The sequence below is a fragment of the Astatotilapia calliptera genome, chromosome 1, assembly GCF_900246225.1.
Source record: "Astatotilapia calliptera chromosome 1, fAstCal1.2, whole genome shotgun sequence".
Lineage (NCBI taxonomy): Eukaryota > Metazoa > Chordata > Actinopteri > Cichliformes > Cichlidae > Astatotilapia > Astatotilapia calliptera.
This window is the reverse complement of record NC_039302.1, coordinates 21,448,267-21,467,683: the sequence shown is the minus strand read 5'-3', so window position 1 is coordinate 21,467,683 and position 19,417 is coordinate 21,448,267. Positions and strand designations below refer to the sequence as shown.

General features: G+C 38.5%; 1 protein-coding gene across 1 annotated transcript; it reads right to left on the bottom strand.

The window, feature by feature from the left end:
* Positions 1 to 7,816: 7,816 nt before the first annotated feature.
* On the bottom strand, positions 7,817 to 19,417 carry LOC113022092 (C-type lectin domain family 18 member A-like). Its single transcript, XM_026167180.1, has 12 exons — positions 19,288 to 19,417; positions 18,356 to 18,447; positions 14,524 to 14,757; positions 14,308 to 14,405; positions 14,099 to 14,220; positions 13,858 to 13,965; positions 13,645 to 13,737; positions 10,768 to 10,874; positions 10,545 to 10,674; positions 10,278 to 10,374; positions 9,751 to 9,842; positions 7,817 to 8,140 (listed from the first exon to the last, which is right to left on the bottom strand). Exons 1-12 carry the CDS (start codon positions 19,409 to 19,411, stop codon positions 8,103 to 8,105), a joined length of 1,335 nt encoding a protein of 444 aa, XP_026022965.1. The 5' UTR covers positions 19,412 to 19,417; the 3' UTR covers positions 7,817 to 8,102.

Here is a 19,417-nt window from a genome sequence, read left to right as displayed (position 1 = left end):
CTCCAGATCTCATTTCTCTTCTTCTCCTCCTCTTTTCCTGTTTGGGACTCTCATCATGCCACCACTCTATGTCTTAATGTCTGTTTAATGTCTCATTTTTACCCTCATCTTACACTCTACTATGGCCATTATTCTTAATCACTATTCCTACTCAGTCCCTTACAGAAAAGCTTCTCGTCTAAGTGTCTTTTTACTCCACTGCATCACATTTTATATTCGTCTGTCAACATCCCTCTTCTTTAAAATGAGTAAAGAAATGTGAATGGATCTCATTTATTTGCTTTACAAAATATGTTAAAAAATGTGTTTGGTAACTTCCACAATTAACACAAATTACAATAATGCATCACATCTCTTGGATGTTGATAACGCCGCCTCACGTGGGTCAGTTATAAGGAGATTAATGTGTGAAAAAAACACTTTAAGTGAGATTCAGGGCTCGATGTATGACAAAGCTAAAAGAGTCGGGGTACAGAGCACAGTGTGCGTTAATCTAAAACCTGTAAATTCTGAACCAAAGTTGTTTATATTTTTTACCCGGAGGCTATTTCCTCAAAAGCTGAAGCTTTAGGAGGGAGTTTTCTCTTCCAGCAAGAACAAGTTTCACAGATAAAGAAGAAAGACAACCACTGAATTTTAGATGGCATTTTAAATATTCCCTCAGATTCTTTTGTGATAGAGTTTACAGTTTTCAAGATTCAGCTAGCACATGAAATATAAATGTTGGTGAGAGATGTTTCTGATTTCTGATGATGGCTTTGTTGTTTAAGATTATGAAAACACAAAATACTGTGTGTTCAAGCCAGGACTCTTTGATCTTGAAAAAGAGAATGTTATAGATGACTGGATTTCAAACAGTGATATAATCTGCCGGTGAACTCGCCAATAGTTTGGTCAAAACGTCTTTGCGTGTATGTTTTATGAGGCGACTTCATCCATTTGTCCATGGACTGATTATTAGTTTTGCCTAAGGAAAAAATCAACTACCTTTAAAAAAACACTCACTGTACTTAGATATTTCCAGGGACACTGTGCTAAAGACGATGCTTGTGTAACTGCATTTTGTTAAAACAGCTGGTCAGAAAGTTAAGTGTAACTGACTGTGTTTCTCTCTTTTATAGAGGAATTAAAATCATTTAAAATTTTGTGACAGGCTGGCAGGACGAGAGGTGTACCCCAGCTCTCGTCCTGTGACATCTGTGATGGGCTCCGGACCCCATGTGACCCTGAATTGGATAAGGAGAAGAAAATGTATGGGTGTATAAATGACTATTTAACTAAATGCAAACACTCATTTATTAATTATTCACTGAGGCTCAGAAGGCTAGCAGGTAAAAACGGGTATGATTCTTTGTTGACCATAATTTTTTGTGGTTGATCACAGCACTGATATTTGCAGACAGTGTGAGCTTGTTTTAAAAAGCTTGACTTCTGTCTTTGTGGATTCTGTTATTTTCCCTGAAATATGAACCACAATTCTTTTATCTTATTCGACTAGCTAAAGAACATGACCTTTATAATAACAGATTAGGAGAACTCTACATGGACAGAAATGCAAATGTGCACGACTCCGTAGTTATTGCATTTTTAACAAAGGACTATTCACACACAACTAAAAAAGTGCACGCACAGCACTGCTCCCAAACAAATACATACAGGAATTCTGTTGTGGACGGTTAGGCTGCACAGACAAGGATGCTCAGAATTTTAAGGCAGAAGTTGCAGTTGTTGAACATTGTTTTCTTTTGTACTGGTTATTTTTTGCCAATTGCAAGAAGAGCTTGTTCATTCCTAAAAGAACATCATGTCTGATAGAGTGCTGGAACAGGTGCCAGCCAATGGAGGCCGTGCTTTTCTTTTCTTTTTCTTTGATTAATGAAAAAAAGGTAACAATAAGTTTTGGGGCTGAGTAAAATTATGTTGGTTATATAAATGTGGCAATTATGTGTAATTATGTTTGTACCCTGGACTTCTTGTGCTGTTCTACATTTCTGCTTCTCGGTCATATATTTAGTTTTCCTCCATTCTTTTTTTTCCTGCTTCTTCCTTCGGTTCTTCTTGTCCTCACCTCTTCCAAACTGGAGGGGTGGGTGGCTACAGCTCTTTGCAGTCCATTTCCTAGTGAGGAGGCTCTTGAGTGCAGCCCGAGCCATTCTTTGCCTGCACAATGCTGTATTCACATTAACTCTTATCAAAGTTCATCTTGCATCCAAATGCTGTGCGCTGCTCAATACCGACTGCACTGAAAGGAGAAAATGAAAAAGACAAAGCAAGCAGCCGAGAACGAGAGGGAGAGAGCAGTGTGTAGATAAAGGACAGAGAAATAATAGTTTAATGGTGATTGGAGATGGGTGGAATAATCATGGCAGTCGTCTGACTGCACAGTAAAAAAATTGTAATATAAAAGTATTTTACTGTGTATTTTACAGTTTTGTACTGTTTTTCTAGAATATCATTAAATTCACATAAATAGACTGTGATTTTACATTTCAAATGTAAATTAACGTAAAATCATTGTAAATGTAATAAAACATAATTTTCTTGTTTTTTTAAATGTATTTGTCTGTACATATGCATATTTAGATTGCTAAAATACATTCACAAATGTATCATAATTTCACAAATATTTGTCCGTAATTTGAAAGATTGAACTGTTAAATTAAAATGTAATGCTATGGAAAAATATATATAATGGTTCTTATAAACTTTCTTTACATCAAATAATTATTATTATCATTGTTATTTAGGGCGATTGTGGCTCAAGAGTTGGCAGTTCGCCTTGTAATCAGAAGGTTGCCGGTTTGAGCCCTGGCTCGGACAGTCTTGGTCGTTGTGTCCTTGGGCAAGACACTTAATCTACTGGTGATGGCCAGAGGGGCCGATGGTGCGATATGGCAGCCTCTCCTCTGTGAGTCTGTCCTAGGGCAGCTCTGGCTATGACTGTAGCTTGCCTCCACCAGTGTGTGAGAGTGAATGAATATTGGAATTGTACAGTGATTTGAAGGTCTCGAAAGGCACTAAATAAATGTAATCCATTATTATTATTATTTAAACCAACTGTTAACTGTATATTTCTGTACATTTAAGTATTATTATTCATATTGCCGCATTCATTGACCTTGTTTATAGGTCATTTTATTGTTTAATCACATTAAAATGTTCCTAATTTAATGTTTAAAAGCACTTGAAAGAGGCAAAATCCCATGTAAAATTAGGGCAACAAACTGTATTGTCACTACTGAAAATAACCGTACTTTTATGAGAAAGTTATTTTCTGTTATTTTCTGGTATTATTTTGGCGCCCCAGCTGCCGGAATATTACTGTTTTTGTAGGATTTTTTTTTTACGGTGTGGACTGAATATTGGTTTGATGTAAAATTAAACTCTGTTCATATCTGAAACTCTGATAGTTTATATTAAAAACAGACCTAACACTTGATTTTTACAGAGCTAGGAAAGAAGTTAGGGAAGAACAAATGGCTGGCACAAATAATTAAATAGAATTCGAATGCTCTCGTGGCATTTGTTCTCAGTTTAGTATCATATGAGAAACGCTGATGTCAGGATTCAAAAACTGATGCAAGGGACATTAAAAAAAGGAAAGAAAACATTGTCCTACTTCTGGTAAACAGAGACCCTCATCAGGTGAAGACGAGAAGGGAGTGTTTAGTGCAGCTCTTATGATTTGTTCAGATGATTAGAAACCCCCTTCGTAATTCTCTCTCTAAGTATCATCAGCCTCTTCACAAAAAAATACATGGTTACTCCTCCGCCTGTATCATCATCGACTAAAGTGCAGCTGGATTTCCTCAATGAGATGTAAAGAGCGATAATTGCAGACTGATTGCAGCTGTATGAGAGCTTTCATCTAAGTCCTGGTCTTGAAATATTGTGTGGTGGAAAGACATTTTGTACCACATACCTTGAAATGCAGATTATGCCTACTGCTCTGCTGCAAAAGAGCCAACATTTCATGAAATTGCTGCATCTTAATAAAGTTCCCGCTAAAGACTGTTGTTTTATCTTAGTGGCCTCCAGCTCCCCCGAGACACTCTAATAAAGTCAGGATACATTATCATCCAGGAATGAATGAAATGATGTTTTCTACCTCAACATAAATGAGAACCAGCACATTACAAAGAATAGTTATGACTTAAATTCTGATTCAGTTCATATTACAAGCTCATCCTGTATGACAAATGCTGTTTTCTTGAACACCTGGGATTTGCTGCTTTTTGCAATTATTCACTTTTTACACCAACAGTGAAAGTGCCTTTCATTGGCTAATATTTTCAGCTGCAAATAAAAATCATTTGAACTAATCTTGGTAAAGCTAAAGCTAGTTATGAGGTCAGATACTGCAAAAAACAAAACAAAAAAAACAAAAACAAAGGCTGCTTGTTTGATATTTTAGACTTGAGCTTATATTTATGGACTGACTAGTCTGATCAGACACAGGTTTTATATGAGAACTGGCAATATATGAGTCACACAAGGTTTAAGTTGGCAGGGGCTCCGCTAACAACAAAAGCAATGGACTGCAAAATATGGACACCGCACTGTGCATTTAAAACCTAATAATTAATAAGGCTGGAGTAGCTATAAGCAGTATATGAGGATTGATTTCATATTAACAGTTATTACAAAAAGTTTTCAGATGGCTAAACACGTATAACTTTAGATGGGGACAAGATGTTTATGCAGTAGCAGTTCAAATGAGCAGAGAAACAGTTTGGGGCTAAAGGTGGCCGTAGAATAAATGAAACTTTCAAGTTCATTGTTTTCTCCGGGAGACTCTTTGAGTAATTGTCAGAGGAGTGATGGGCAGTATTAGTTGTATTGTATTAAAAGAAATGTATCTGGCCCAGCGGGCTTTTGATGAGCTTAAGGCTCATAGATCCCAACAGCACACATGCACTTAACTCACCGCTCACACTTTCGAAACTCTTCGTACTCCATCGTGACTCAGCCTGAGCTGCCAGAGGAGACTGTCTGATACCGTAAGCACTGCCGAACAATTTAACGGTGATGGGTAGTGTTGGGAGAGTGTCTCCACTTTGCTCTGGAACTCTGTCCCACAATTTCCCAACTTCAATATTGAGGCACTTTCAAATCAGTAACGCGTGTTCCTGAGTCTGTGTACACACTGTGCTCAATAAACCTCTTGAGTTATATAGTGCAAACTGTCTGTACCCCAGAAAGAATCAGGTTTGTGAGGAAAAAATGAGGATTAGATGTTCTTTGTCAAAAAGAAAATACAGAATCTAATGTGTGTGTCTCAGTATTGCTTAATGTGTGTGTTTAGAGAGCCTCAGGTCTTCGGGATGGCACTGTTCTTCTGCTCCCACTTTAATTGGCTGCTGGCCCCTTAGCCTCGCCTGAATAGAGAGTCATTTAGGGACCTTTCACTCTCATAGAGGATTGTCGGTTGCCGCTGCCGGAGAAATTGCATTCCTGTTTCCATACAATGGCTGGTCTGAGTTGGAAGGGGCACGAGTATCACTGTCATTATCATAACAATGGAAGCTAATTCCACTGCCACTAGCACCATTCTGAAACCCTCTGCAGCACCAGCTTATCAGGGGGCACCATGAGACCAGCAGGAAGCTGCGCGAGCAACGAGCATGAGGCAAAGATTCACACATACTGAGCACGCTCTCAGACAGACGCAGGCACATTCAGGACTCACACTCTGCTTAGAAAGACTGTCAGAGATGTAAACCAACACATCAGCAAAAAAAAAAAAAAAAAGTTTATTGGACAGCACGTCTCACTGATGGCACACAGTGTGGCTGAATATTTCTCTGCACTCATGTTATCTTTTCAGAGGCAACGACTTTTTTCATGTCATCACTGAAACAATGACTCTTTAAATACCAACTTTAACCGCTACAGCTAAACACTTCTTTAACCCTTAAATGTCTGTGTTGGAGCATTAGCTATAGGTACAGGTATACTAGCAGGATTAGGGCTGTGATTGTCTGTATCATGTGTATGTAAAACTGGATGTGCTGCATACTTGCAGAGAGAATATATAAAATATATAAAGTAGAAATTGAAAGCTTAAGGACATTTGTAACTATTTAACCCTGTGTGCTTATTCGCATTAATTCACTGCAGGCTGATTTGACCCAGTTATATTGCAGCACTGATCCCATTCTTCCATCTGAGTGTATTATTTACCATCCAGCAGTATCTTCCTCTGCTAATTCAAAAGCCATCGTGATGTCAGACCTTAGAGTCCCCATTAAAAGCTCACTGACCCGATCCACATTTAAATCACACACACTCATTTGCATGGTTATGCCTGTGAGGCCGTTCATTTCCCAAATGCAATCTTTCTCCCAAACCTTTGTCTTTCCTTCGAGTCTCTAAACTTCCATCGTACTTTAAGCTAAAGTTGAGGTAGAGCATGTTTAACCTGAACCGTAAAAAGCAAGTCTCAACTTCAAACAAGTATTTGAATGACGAAAAGGTCCTCATATTTCCTAAACATCTTCATTCTGATGGTGATGAGTTTGACAGGTGCTTACATACACAGCTGGCCACGTATATGAGGATATAAGTACCCCATGTTGGTGCTCTAGAAGAGACCATTTGAATTCACTATCTGAAACCATTATAACTGTGTCTATCTATATATATTTTTTCTAAAAGTGACAACATTTTAAAATTATTATTTGCTTTTTTAACATTTAGCACCCAAGTGGCCCAAGATACAGACAGCGTGGAGTCACATTAAAATCCAACAAAACAAGGAAAAAAACATGAAGAATAAAAATTATTTAAAAAACACACCCAGAGAAATAATTAGAAGAGACTCACAGAAGCAGGCAGGGGAAAAGACCACACACACACACACACACACACACACACACACACACACACACACACACACACACACACAGGACCGATTAATCACAGGTGGGAAGAATTAAGACACAGCAAACAGAGGTAAGAGCAACAAAAACAAACAAGTAAAGAAATCCTTTCAAAATTCAACAAAGGTAACAAAGAAACAAAGAGTAACCAAGAATTAAACTCTAAATTAAATCAAACTATGGCAAGAAATGTCAACCTCATGGTTATGTTTAGAATTTAGGGGATGACCAAAGCTGTGAAGGTCTTCCTCGGGAGATAGTGAATCATTGATGTTTGCTTAAAAACAATCCATGCAGATCCAAAACGTACTGAGATGCCGTAGCTTGGATCAAAGTGACCACCTAAATAAATATGCCTGATTTCTGTAAGCGAGATGAACAGAACTCAAACTCAAATTTGCTTTAATGTTGGCTGAACACATGAGTTTCCAGGACAGGTGAGGAAGAAGATATTTTAAAAAGTGCACTGATGCATGTGAGACTTTTCATTCCAGCTGTGGCATAAAGCCATTTCATTGTAAAATACTTGTAAATTATTTAAAGCACATCTAAACCTAACCGAATCCATGTACAGTATTGTGCAAAAGTCTTAAGCACCCCCTTATTTCTTTTATTTTGCTTCAAAGGAGCCAGTGGTTTTGAGCATAAGCTCTCCAGTTGTTTTTTTTTGTTGTTGTTGTTTTTGTTGTTTTTTTGAAGGTCTGAAAGTGCATGAACACTGGTGCCTTTTTCAGTCATTTTCAGTCCTGTCCGATCATGTATTATCCTCTCCAGGACCTCCCCTGGACCTCAACATTATTGAAGCAGTGTGGGATCATCTTGACAGAGAACTGAACAAAAGGCAGCCAAGGTCCAAAAAAGAACTTTAAATGTCCTTTAAGAGCCTGGAGAACTATTCCTGAACACTACATAAAGAAATTACAAGGAAGCCTACCCAAGAGAGTTCAGGCTGTGTTGAAGAATTAAGGTGTTCACAGCAAATGTTGACTTTCATTAACAAATTCTGCCTCACATACTCTATTTTCATGCATGTTTACACATATGTCAAACAGTCACTGCATCACACGTATTTCCTGCTCTCCCAGTAAAAATGGTAGTTAAAGAGATTTGCACAGTAAAGTACTACAACAAAAGCAAAACATTCACCAACACTGGTGGCTATTGTCCCAGCATCTTAAAATAATCACACCTGCAGTATTTCACCCCTTTGAAAAATCCAGGTCACCTGCTGTCCTCCCACTGAGCAATATGCTCTGCATCTGTTAAAAGAAAAACATGAAATATAAAAGAGATTCTGCTTGTTGTTCACACAAAAAATGTCGCATTTGTGTTATAATTCTCAAGTTATCCTTCGGTTCTCTTCAGAAATGATTGTAAAGTCATAAATGTTTAAGTCATGAAAGAGTTTCAAACTGTGGATACGTTTTCATACATAAAAAAAACACATAGACACAAGTACAAGCGGTACTGTGGAGACACACAACTTAGTGTCTGCTCCAGGCTGTGTGATATCCACTTATCATTTTATTACCAATTAAAACAACACAGCAATAATGTCTGGAAATTAGTCTGATGGGCTGCAGGGCTCTGTGCATTTATAATCAGCTTAATTTATGCTTGTAGTTCTTTGTTGCTTTAGTGAAATTTTGCTTTTATTTTGAGAGGAAGTGTGACAACGTTATTGATTGAGGAAGAATATTTCCATAAATTTAGCTTTGTTAAAACCATGTAGGACTATCTGCTACAGACACAGTTCAGCAGCAAGCTCTCCTTTGATCACAATTTACTAATCATGTTTTACACATTGTACACAAAGGAAAAACAGAAAGGTGGTTTGTAAAAAATCACATCCCTGCAACGAGGACCAGATTCAGAGCAGATCCATCATTCAGCTGTGAGTAATCAATAGATTACACAGCAAACACTTGCAAAGACACACTCAAGTGGGCAAAACTAAACATCTGCCACCATCTCATTTCTCATGATCAATGTAAGTGCATGTGTGTGTGTGTGTGTGTTTTCAGACACTGAAGGCTTTTGTGGAGCTGAGGAATATTGATTACTCAGAGCTTCTTGATGGTGAGCACTGAGTGCCATTGATTTAGACTGAGAGGCAGGTGTGAGCGGGATCACATGGAGATTTCTGTGTTTTCACATCATTACTGGACACACTGGATTAATATTTTACACTTCACTGAACATCAGTGACAGAGGCAGTGAAGTAGGAAAACTAATTGCCTCGACACAGTGCAGCACAGCATGTACAAGAAGCAGAAACCAAAATTGTAAAGAAGAGGCCATTTTTAAATGGAAAAATGAGGGGATGTCCATTCTGCTACCTAAACAAACAAACTATTATTGAGCTCTCTTTATATAGATTTTTTTAATATTAAAATATAATATTTATTTTTCGTTATGTCAAAGGATCACTTATACCATGTGGCTTAGAAGATAAAACACTGTCCTTGAACTGCAACGTAGCATTAATCTTATTACAGTAATCTCTCTTAAATGTATTAAAATGTCAAAAAAAAAAGAGTACAAATTACAAAGTAGTCAGTGTAGTGAATCCTTTTATAATAGCACTATAGGCACTGAGGTTTTAGGACACACAGATCTCTTTCAAAATGAAGACTGCCATAGGAGGACAGTACATTCTCATTTGCAAATCATCTGTGGACAAACAGCAGTTGCTTTTGAGTAAAATTAATGTGCAAAGATTTCATAGTTAAGAAAAAAAGAAGTGTTCCTCTCAGGTTAAGCTTTATCTCTGAATAAAAAATGTCAAGTCTTATTTTTTCTGAAATTCTGTTACAATATTTTTAGGCAGCCAGTTGTGCAAAAATTTAATCTAGGTTTTCATCCATACCGTGCTGGCAAATGTATCTGTTCAGTGTTTTACAGCGCTGGTCATTCCAGTTGAAACCACTCGATGCCTGCAGCTCGACACAGTTTCCAAAACTGTAAAGAAAAAGAGAAGCTGTGAGTGGACTAATGTGAAGGGTTTGTGACAGATACCAGAAATGGTTAGCATTATGCACTGCTACTGAGAGCATGGACAAAAGAAGTGATTATAATTACAAAGGTTAAGGAAACAGAGGGAAACAGAGACATCTAGTGGCATTAATGAGGGATGCATGTCAACTAAGATCACTGTTTTTTCTATTGGTTAAAAACTGGGTTAATTAATTAATTTGAAATAAAAATAAAGAACTAAAGTAAACAGAGGGGGGAGGGGCTAAATTAAAAGAAAACAAACGTCCAAACCCACCCCCCAAAAAACAAAACAGAGAAGCAGATTTTTCCACCTTTCAGGAGAATTGCTTTGTTTGTTTTGGTCCATTTCCCTCGGCCGTCTGTCAGTAGCTAATGTCTCATTCTAAATGGGTCTCTTACCCTTGGTTGTCAGGCTGCCCAAAGGCAAAGCTGAAGTATTTGGGAATCTCTCCTGTGTCCCAGCGAAATGAGTCTTTTGGAGGTTTATATGTCAGGCCTGTGGAGTAAAAACATGCTGTTTTATCTATGCACCATTTCAACTACATCCATACCCATAGCATGTCTAAATAAAAAAAAAAAACAGCAAGTTAAAGTGTCAGTGTTTTTCAGTGTTAAAGATATAACTGATATATTTCATTTATATTAATTTATAATACAAAAGAGTACCTATCCAGAAGTTTTCAGTTTCAAAGTCATTCCTGGTGAGCTCGTTGCTCGTCTCCAGCTGACTAAGATAAAAAGCCAGAATGTCCTGAACCTTCTGATTGTGGATTTGAGCCAAAATGCCTCCTTGTTCCTGATGGTTTACATAAGAAAAAGTTTAAACTTGGTCTCTGTATGTTGTTTTATAGAAAACTCGATGAGGCTCCTTAGTGAGGCGCACACACACCTGACAGTGACTTTTAGCCCCATAGTAGGTCTCAACATCAGAAGACACCATGAAGCAATTTCCATCTATGATGAGATCACAACTTTGAAATGGGAATTTCACTTTCTCTGTTGGGACACAAGCACATAAACTAAAAATGAAGAGTAATAACACTGACCACCAACTTCAAATCAGACAGAACAGGCTTACACATGCTTGGGAACAAGCACAAATTTCCTTACTCGATTTTATCTGTTTTGATTTTATATACTGTTTTGTTTGTTTGTTTGTTTATTAGTTAATTAGTTTATTTGCTTGTTTTAATCAATTTTAAATCATGCTTTTTATTTGTTCTTGTTTCTAATGTCTCTGTAAAGCACTTTGAATCACCTTGTTGTTGAATTGTGCTATACAAATAAACTTGCCTTGCCTTGCCTTACTCAGTGGCTGCCAGTTTCTCAGAAATAAAGTGATGTTGTCATGTTTCGGCTGTGTACAGGCAGGAGAAGGACCCAAACGCAAAACTCACGACAATGAAATTAAACTCAAAAAGCTGCTTTATTGCAGAATGGCATGGAAAACTAAACTGGACCATGGATGCCTGAAACACAGCCATGAGGGAGACTACGACACTGACAAAGAGAAACACAGGGCTTAAATACACTGGGAAGTAACGAGGGGAATGAGACACAGAAGGAGGGCACAGCTGGGAGAAATCAGGACTGACGAGACAAGCAAAGCAGGACGCATTCACATAAGACACGGACCATCAAAGTAAAACAGGAAGTATCACACAGAGACGCGAACTTGACACAGTGGAGACAGCAACTAAGAAACACAGAGACAAACCATAAGGCAGAGGTCTAAGAACCAAAATACACAGAGGGAAATACTCAGCTTGGAACACAAGAGACTAGACTAGAGGGAGTAACAAAAGACCAACCATGAGAACATAATGCACAATGCAGAGTAACAGAAAACAAGAAACTCAAACATGCAAAGACACACAATTAAACAGAACAGAGGGGACACAGAGAGACATGAAGGGCAAGGGATCAAAACTAGAAGCCATAGAATAAATCACACACAAGTACAATAATACAAAAATCACAAAGAACTAAAAACGCTGGGTCAGGGGACCCAGGACCGTGACAGATGTACACTAAGGTATTAAAGTGTCTACCGGTCTACCTGATGAGATCACAGAAAATCCCCTCATATCTCCTCTAAAGGTCAATGATGAAACCATCAATAAACTACTATAGTATCCTTTACCATGTCATTAGCAGATGGCATTTCTCATTATGTGTGTGGACTATGTGGACGAATTAAAGCATTTCTTGGTTTCAGAGCAAAACTTGATTAGATATATAAAAACATAAAGAACCGTTGGTCAGTGACAATATTAAAACCACTAACTGGTGAAGTAAGATTTTCTTGTCTGATTCCACTGGCAAATGTCAAATTGTTGGCTCTATAATGCAGCAGGACAATTGGAAAAAAGATTGAGCATCTCAGGAACTTTGACAAGGGTAAAACATTCATGGCTTTCAGGCTGTAGTACATGCTGACTGTCCACCATCTAAAAGCACCTAAAATGTAAATGTAAGTCACATTTTTAAAAAAGCTGTTGCTTTTGATAAAAATGATTAATTGCACTTTCATTTATATCAGTGAACAGTGTGTGTGTGTGTGTGTGTGTGTGTGTGTGTGTGTACTGCAGGCATTAATTGTCCTCTGGATGTTCATTAACACATACAACCAGCCTAAACTTTGTTGCACATTATGTCGAGGTGTGATTAAAAAAAACCCTGTGGTTTGGTCGACTTTTCTCTCGGCTGCTTTCAGTGTAGTTGCTATTATGAGATCTCTCAGTGAAAGCCTCCTTTAACACGGGTCTTTGTGCTCTAACTCATCTGATGTGTCAGATAGGTTATCCTTTCCTTGTCAGGAAGTGCAAGGAACCAAATCTTGTAACTAGGGAGGGCACTGAGGGCATACTGTGTTTGTGTGGCCATAAAGCACACTCTGTACTTCAGGTCTTAACTGAGTGTACCAACGCTATTAGCCTTTAACCCACTAACGTGTTTCTAACCTTGCTCATCACTTGAGATGCTGCATGTGGACTCGTAAACTGAAAACTCCTTGCAAATCCAATCAAGCTCTCATTAACACCAATGATTGTCCACATAAAATCAGATAAAATGAAATCAGTCGTAAACAGAAGCTAATTTTTGCTGACTTTACAAGTCTGAGGTCTGTGATGAAACTGCAAAGTGGACAGTGCACATGCTCAGAATGGGACTTCCAGGAAGTGATCAAAGAATAGCAGCATCTTTGGAAGCTGTCTTAAAAAGATCCAAGAAGAGGAAATTAAACTAGTAGATCAAATTTAATTTTCATTATCATTATTATTATTATTGTTGTTATTATTATTAGTTTTGCCTTTGTTTTATTTTTATGGTGCTGTTCCTATATATATATATATATATATATTTTATCACACCTTAGACAGCCCTTTGTGCCAGCGATCACTTTTAGTACAGTAACCTTGCAACACTGTAACAAACATGTTCAGGAACAGATGGAGAAACTTTACAGGAATCTGAGGTGTAGACTCGATCCCCAAATTCTCCAGATCTCATTTTGATCAGGCACATGTGAGCTGGACAAACTAATTTTAACTACGGAGACCACAACTCACAATTCACAAGACTTAAAAGATGTGTTGCTAACATCTTGCTGACTGATACCACAAGTCAGCATCTGACATCCAGTGAAATCCATCACTTGACAGCTTAGAGATTATCAGTCAGTTCAACTGAGACCTGCACAATATCAAGCAGGAGGCCTTACTCTTGTGGCAGACTGTTGCATACTAAAGCACACTTCACTTACCTGCACACTCAGCACCCCCATAGCCAACAGCACACAAGCAAGAGCATCCCTCTTCTTTGAAATGTCCGTGCACACATTGCACATTGCACCGAACTGAAAAACACACAATAAAACAGCAGCATTTTTGCCTTTGCTTTCTCTTTGTACATTAAGATAAACAAGGACAGCACACTGAGAATGATATTTATGACATCAGCTGTTGATAATTGGTACCCTGGCAGAAGCGTCCAGTGAACCCGAGGTCACACTTGCATTTGCAAGAGGAGATATTAAGATGGCCGTGTTCGCCACAGTTCATACGACATGGGTTCTTTGGAATCTCTGATTAGAAACACAAAAACATGTAGGCCTCAAAATGAACAACTGGGAACTGATCATATTAAATATTAAAGAAAGTTTGCTGTCACTGAAAAAATACAACTATAAATACATTTTGTGTGTGTGTTTGTCTTACCACATAGTCCGCCTACATGGTCCCACAGTCTCAAACAGCCAGACATTGAGGAGGTGCAGAGAGAGCAGTACAGCCCTGATTTATACGGCATCACCAGTTGACCATTTACCTCCCAGTTACCCCTGAAACATGAAAATATATGCAGCAAAAAAATTGTGTTTTCTAATAATACTTTTAATATTTAGCTTTTTGGGAAAGCAAACTGTTACCCAGGATAGTATGCACAGACAAATATCTCCCAGAGTTCTCCATTTCTCCAGCACTGTTGGTTGGCACAGCCCACCTGGCTTGAAGTAGCCCAGACCAGCTACAAGACAAGAGAGGATTTGGACACACAAAACAGCATTTTTATAGGCAACAGAAACTGTATGCAGCTGTGGGACTTCATATAAACATGTGTAAGGTTTGTATATGCTGGTGAATACCTGGGTATAGTGTTGACAGGTGGCATTTTCCTTACATCGGCCGCTGGAGTAGAGAAAATCTTTTCCTTCCTCGAACCAGAAGTCAATGATGTCAGAAAATGAAGCAGCACCAACAACAGAAAGATGTGTGTTCCAGCCAATATGGCTGAAAGACGAGGAGTGTTGAAGGAAAGGCTCTTTGTGACACAATGTGGCTCTCTCCTTTGCAAGTGTAGCCAACTCCTCATTCCAGTCCTATAGAAAATTAACATCCCCATTATTCTGCAATAGAGTGGCATGGGTTTCAATTTCAACAGTAAACAAAGAGACACACAGATAAAAGGCTAATGCTTCCAATCTCGTCTCTGTTTTTATGGTCCTATGGTCCTAGGCAACTGGCTAACATAGGAGGGTCATCAGAAAATGCAGCTCAAACAGGCCCTTTGTCTTGTTTACACTGTGTTTCTCTGATTTTTTGTTTATAATCTAATGCATCTTAGATTATAAGATGCATTAGATTATAATATTTATAATTTATTTATATTTATGTCAGACTTGATCAGTATTGTCAGTATTTCCTACCAAAAGTTCCAAATAAACTACTTTGTCTTTTAAAAAGTGATGCATATCAAGGCCATCTAAAGTAGGTTAATTATACACAATGACTAGCCAGTGTCAGCTATCAAAATTACATGGTAAATGGACTGATTGTTATATAGCAATGTTCTACTCTCCTGGAGTACTCTACACAACACGCCACATTCACTATGCACTTACTAACTACCATTCATATTGCAAAATACATAAAGGCCCCAGGTAGCTGGTGAGTTCGAACCAATAACTTTCTAGCTTTAAGGAGACTTCTATTACTTCTATTACTATCACTAGCATCGGTGCTCTGTCCCTTTCCTTTTTGTAATTTTGGAATAAGAGGAATTGGACAAAAGTTGTCTTTTTGCAGATTAAGCATGATGCAGAAAACAGTACCAGAAATCCTCAGTGGGGTTTCAGTGAATAACTGCCTTTATAGAGTGACTCTGTTCTCATACAGTTAGGCATCAGACAGGCTTTATTCCAGGGACCTGGCAAGTTAAAGATCGGCTAATATTGAGAATATGTGTCAGAAATGTGCCCCTCATATACCCTTTTTAAGCACCTAGAACAGTTAAGAGCTAAAGTGCACGTGTGAAAGCCATTATGATGTACTTTGGAACTATTGATATTGGGCTGGCTGTTGTTCAGGAGATAGAGCAGGTTGTCTGGTGATTTGATACCTGGCTTGCACATCAAAGTATCTTTGGCCAAGATGCAAATTGTCCCAGATGCATCTATTGGAGTGTGAATGCTAAATTTGATAAAAGCGCTTGTGTGAATGAGTAAATGAGTGCAGTAAGAAAGCACTTTGGGTGTTCAAATAAAGTGCTGTATAACAGTCCACTGATATACATAAAACTCTTTGTTATTCTGGTGCAAAACCATTAGTTTGCAGTAGCAGTGTGCAATATGTCTACCAGAACAGGAGTGAGGGATCTTATATCGATGTGTCTGCTTGGCTGGCTCTCTGATCTCATGCACTGCTAAGACTGCACTACCCAAATCAATCACAGGGCTTTGTTAAGAGTTGAGGCGTGAACTCAGTGAGCACAGTCCATGGTTAGCTACAATCCTGACGAACTTTAGGTCAAAGAAGAATGATTCAAATGTCCACAATCATTTTTTAGCCTAAATGACAGAGATTCCTGTTTCTGCTTGTATTTCTGTCCCTCTGTTCTGTTCATAATTAGTACAGATGGAAAATCCAAATCTGTCTGAAATGTCAGACTGACAGGATTTTCAAGACAGGTTTTCCTGGTGTAACTCTGCTGTGTAGTGTCAAAACGCTGAGGCCTCTTGAGTTCATCATTCACGCTGCTCTCTGATGTCAGCCAGCCAAAGCCTTTGATGACGGAGGGCTATTAGATCACTGGGTAATATCTTTCATTTTGAAGTGTGCCATTATGTATCAGCGCCTAACAGCATGAACAATTTATGCATTTCAGCCTTCTTTGTGGCGCCAACAACTGTTATATTCAGGTGTTTAGTAGCAGTAAAAATACAGAAAAAATGGAATTGCATCTAAAGTTCAGGAAAATGGTTCCCTCTGAAGCTAACTACATTAAAATAACACGTTGGACCCTTGGGTATAGTTCTGAGAGAGATTAGTAAGATAAAATCTCACAAACAGAGGTCATGATTTCCATATCAAAAGAGACCACTAAACTTCAATATCGGCCTCTTTGAGTGATGGTATGACCTCAATACTTCTTAGCCTAAAGAGCTCAAAGAAAATCCGCCGACAGGGCACTGGGTGAGAAAAGGAGGAGCATCATTCATTCTTGGAATATTGGTATTTTATCTCATCCTGAAAGCAAAGCCTAAAGGACCATATAATAATCACTTCAACACAATCTCACCATAATACTTGCTGGTTCATTCTTGTGCGGGAGAGGGGGAAGAAAAAAAGTATATTAAGATATTCGCAAACACAGGCGAAGCCTTGAGCCTTTTAACGTTTATCAGTAAAGCTCTTTAATAATGCCTCTTCAGCTTGGCAAAGCCTTCTCTGAGGGTTTTCATGGGGAAATTACCTGTAAAACCAGAGTTGTGAATGCAAAGTGATTATCCACATCCTCTTTTTCTCATTACTGCCTTATCAGTTGCGAACAGTTCTCTGAGGCTGAAGAGCAGTCGAAGAAAAGGGGCTCAGTCTGTACGACTGGCTTTGAGGATGTAATCTATGAAAAAGTGACAGTTTGCCCTGGCACAAATCTCATATTGGGCCCAAAGGGTATCTAGTACACAGTGAGTTTCATAGTCCTTCATTACCTCTCATAATCACATACATGCAAGAGAGTTGTGCAGATAAGCACTGTATCAACTGATGGAGTAAGACAGGGAAACAATTTAGCACTGCTGTTTAGAATTTGCTGCACATTCAGAAACATTACTCATTGTTTCTCTCGAAACATGCTGTTATTGTCATGTTTACAATAGACCTATCTGTTGATCATTAGAATAAAGAGACAAGTGAAAAATGTTGCTTAGTTACTTAACTTTAGTTGTCTAAGAAATAAACTTAGTGACCCTGACAAACTTGCACACACCCAGTTGATATTGGCCTCATTCTCATTTCTGACGCTATCAGTGAGCCTGCAGCAGAGCAGAACAAATTGTGCACTAACGCTACTATTTCACACCGCCGAGACTATCAGCACTACAAAGGAAGACAGCTCGACCCCAAACCCTGCTGTTTGTGTGGTCATTCGGTGAGTTTACTTTTAAGAATTCAAATTATTTTCAGTGAAACAACTGTGGCCACTGATCAAAGCTGCCTTTTCTGCACTTCAGCGTGTCCTTTAAATGCACAGGGACCTCAGTAACCTCAAGAGTCCTCCTAAGTTATAGATGCTGTCATGGGAGAGTCACACTTAGCTGATTGAGCACTCAGCTCGGACGTGCTACCTCATATCTTCACACATTCCTGATCAGTGTGACTGACACTTATGACAATTACTGTTTTTCTGGGCCTTGGGACTGAAGCTGCAGGCTTACTTAATGTTAGAAGCATAACAATTAAGTTTACAACCTGCAGCTAAGTGTTTTTCACACAGGAATGGGAAGAGAAACAACAACAAATGACTAATGTTCCTTATTAAGAGAAAAACATGAGCTGCATAGGAAGACCAGGCAGTCTACCCACACTGATTAGTTTACGTGAGCCCACACTGTTAACAAAAGCGTGATGTTAAACTCAGTGACAGCAAAGGCACTATTCAAAAACACACAGAGGAGACAGACAATAGGTGCCACAAACCATTTTTTGCATGTTAGCTGCCATGGGTTTGACCCGGCTGCGCAGTCTATTGTGGTGAGCAACAATCTGTGAGTGCTCCTTCACCCCGAGCCCTGGAAGAAGATACAGATGGTCATTAACTATACTTCTACTGCTGTCGCTGTGGCAACTAAATGCAAATACACTGGAGAGAGACAGAGAGTAAAAGTTTGGACTGTAAAGTCTATCACATCTACACCCTGTAGGAGTCTGTAGGTTAAACACAAAATCAATCACAACACATTTTAAAACTTTTTAACACTTATTGAGAGAATTCTTTGTCATATGAACGATCTAAAACCGTTTTAATAATATAAACGTGCTGGCAGCGTCTCTAAACAACATGTGTATGTCTGCTGATCATAGTGTATGTAATTATGCTATAAATAAACGCTAAGAATGTGTCTACTTCTTATGTTAACTCAAGTAAAACAGTTAACTGAACGTATTCCCAATTCTCCTTACTTTTAGCACTTAGACAAGCTAAAATAAATGCTATATAATAATCTAAACTGGGGCTGACCACCTTAAATCTTTATTTGTTAGGCTGTATCATGAGAAAATTTTACTGCACTGCTGACTTTGATCTGTTGATCATCAACTTCACATCTTACTGACTTAATTTACTGATATTAGATCTAAAAACATTTTAAGAAAAAGTTAAAGAGAAGCCTGTTTAATTCAATTTAAGCTAATGCCACATTTAATATAGAGTTTAGTAGTCAGCAGAAATTTACATTTTACTTCTAACTACTAGATAAAAAATTTGAACCTTTATAACTGAACCTGTCCTTTCAAACACCCACTTCACAGCTGCACTTAACCAATCTAAAATGTGTGTAAATTGATCACTCTCTACTGGAAACTGTCCCTTGTGGCCACCTGACTTCTCTCACAACGCTAATTGTGTTTACCGGTGGTGGGGAAAATCCGGAGCTCCGGTGTCTCTGCCATGATCCAGTTTGCTGAGTTAAACGAGGGCAGAAGAAAGCAAACGACAAAAACATCCAAACGCCCGGACGCTGTTACCGACCCCATTGTGAA

Excerpts from the sequence above, each read along its gene's own strand:
- LOC113022092 (XM_026167180.1), bottom strand. The coding sequence starts at position 19,411 with ATGGGGTCGGTAACAGCGTCCGGGCGTTTGGATGTTTTTGTCGTTTGC. Across the intron at positions 14,221-14,307 it reads GTCTGTGCATACTATCCTGG|GGGTAACTGGGAGGTAAATG; the intron begins GTAACAGTTTGC and ends TTCATGTTTCAG. Across the intron at positions 8,141-9,750 it reads CAGATACATTTGCCAGCACG|ATGCAGAGCATATTGCTCAG; the intron begins GTATGGATGAAA and ends TTCTTTTAACAG.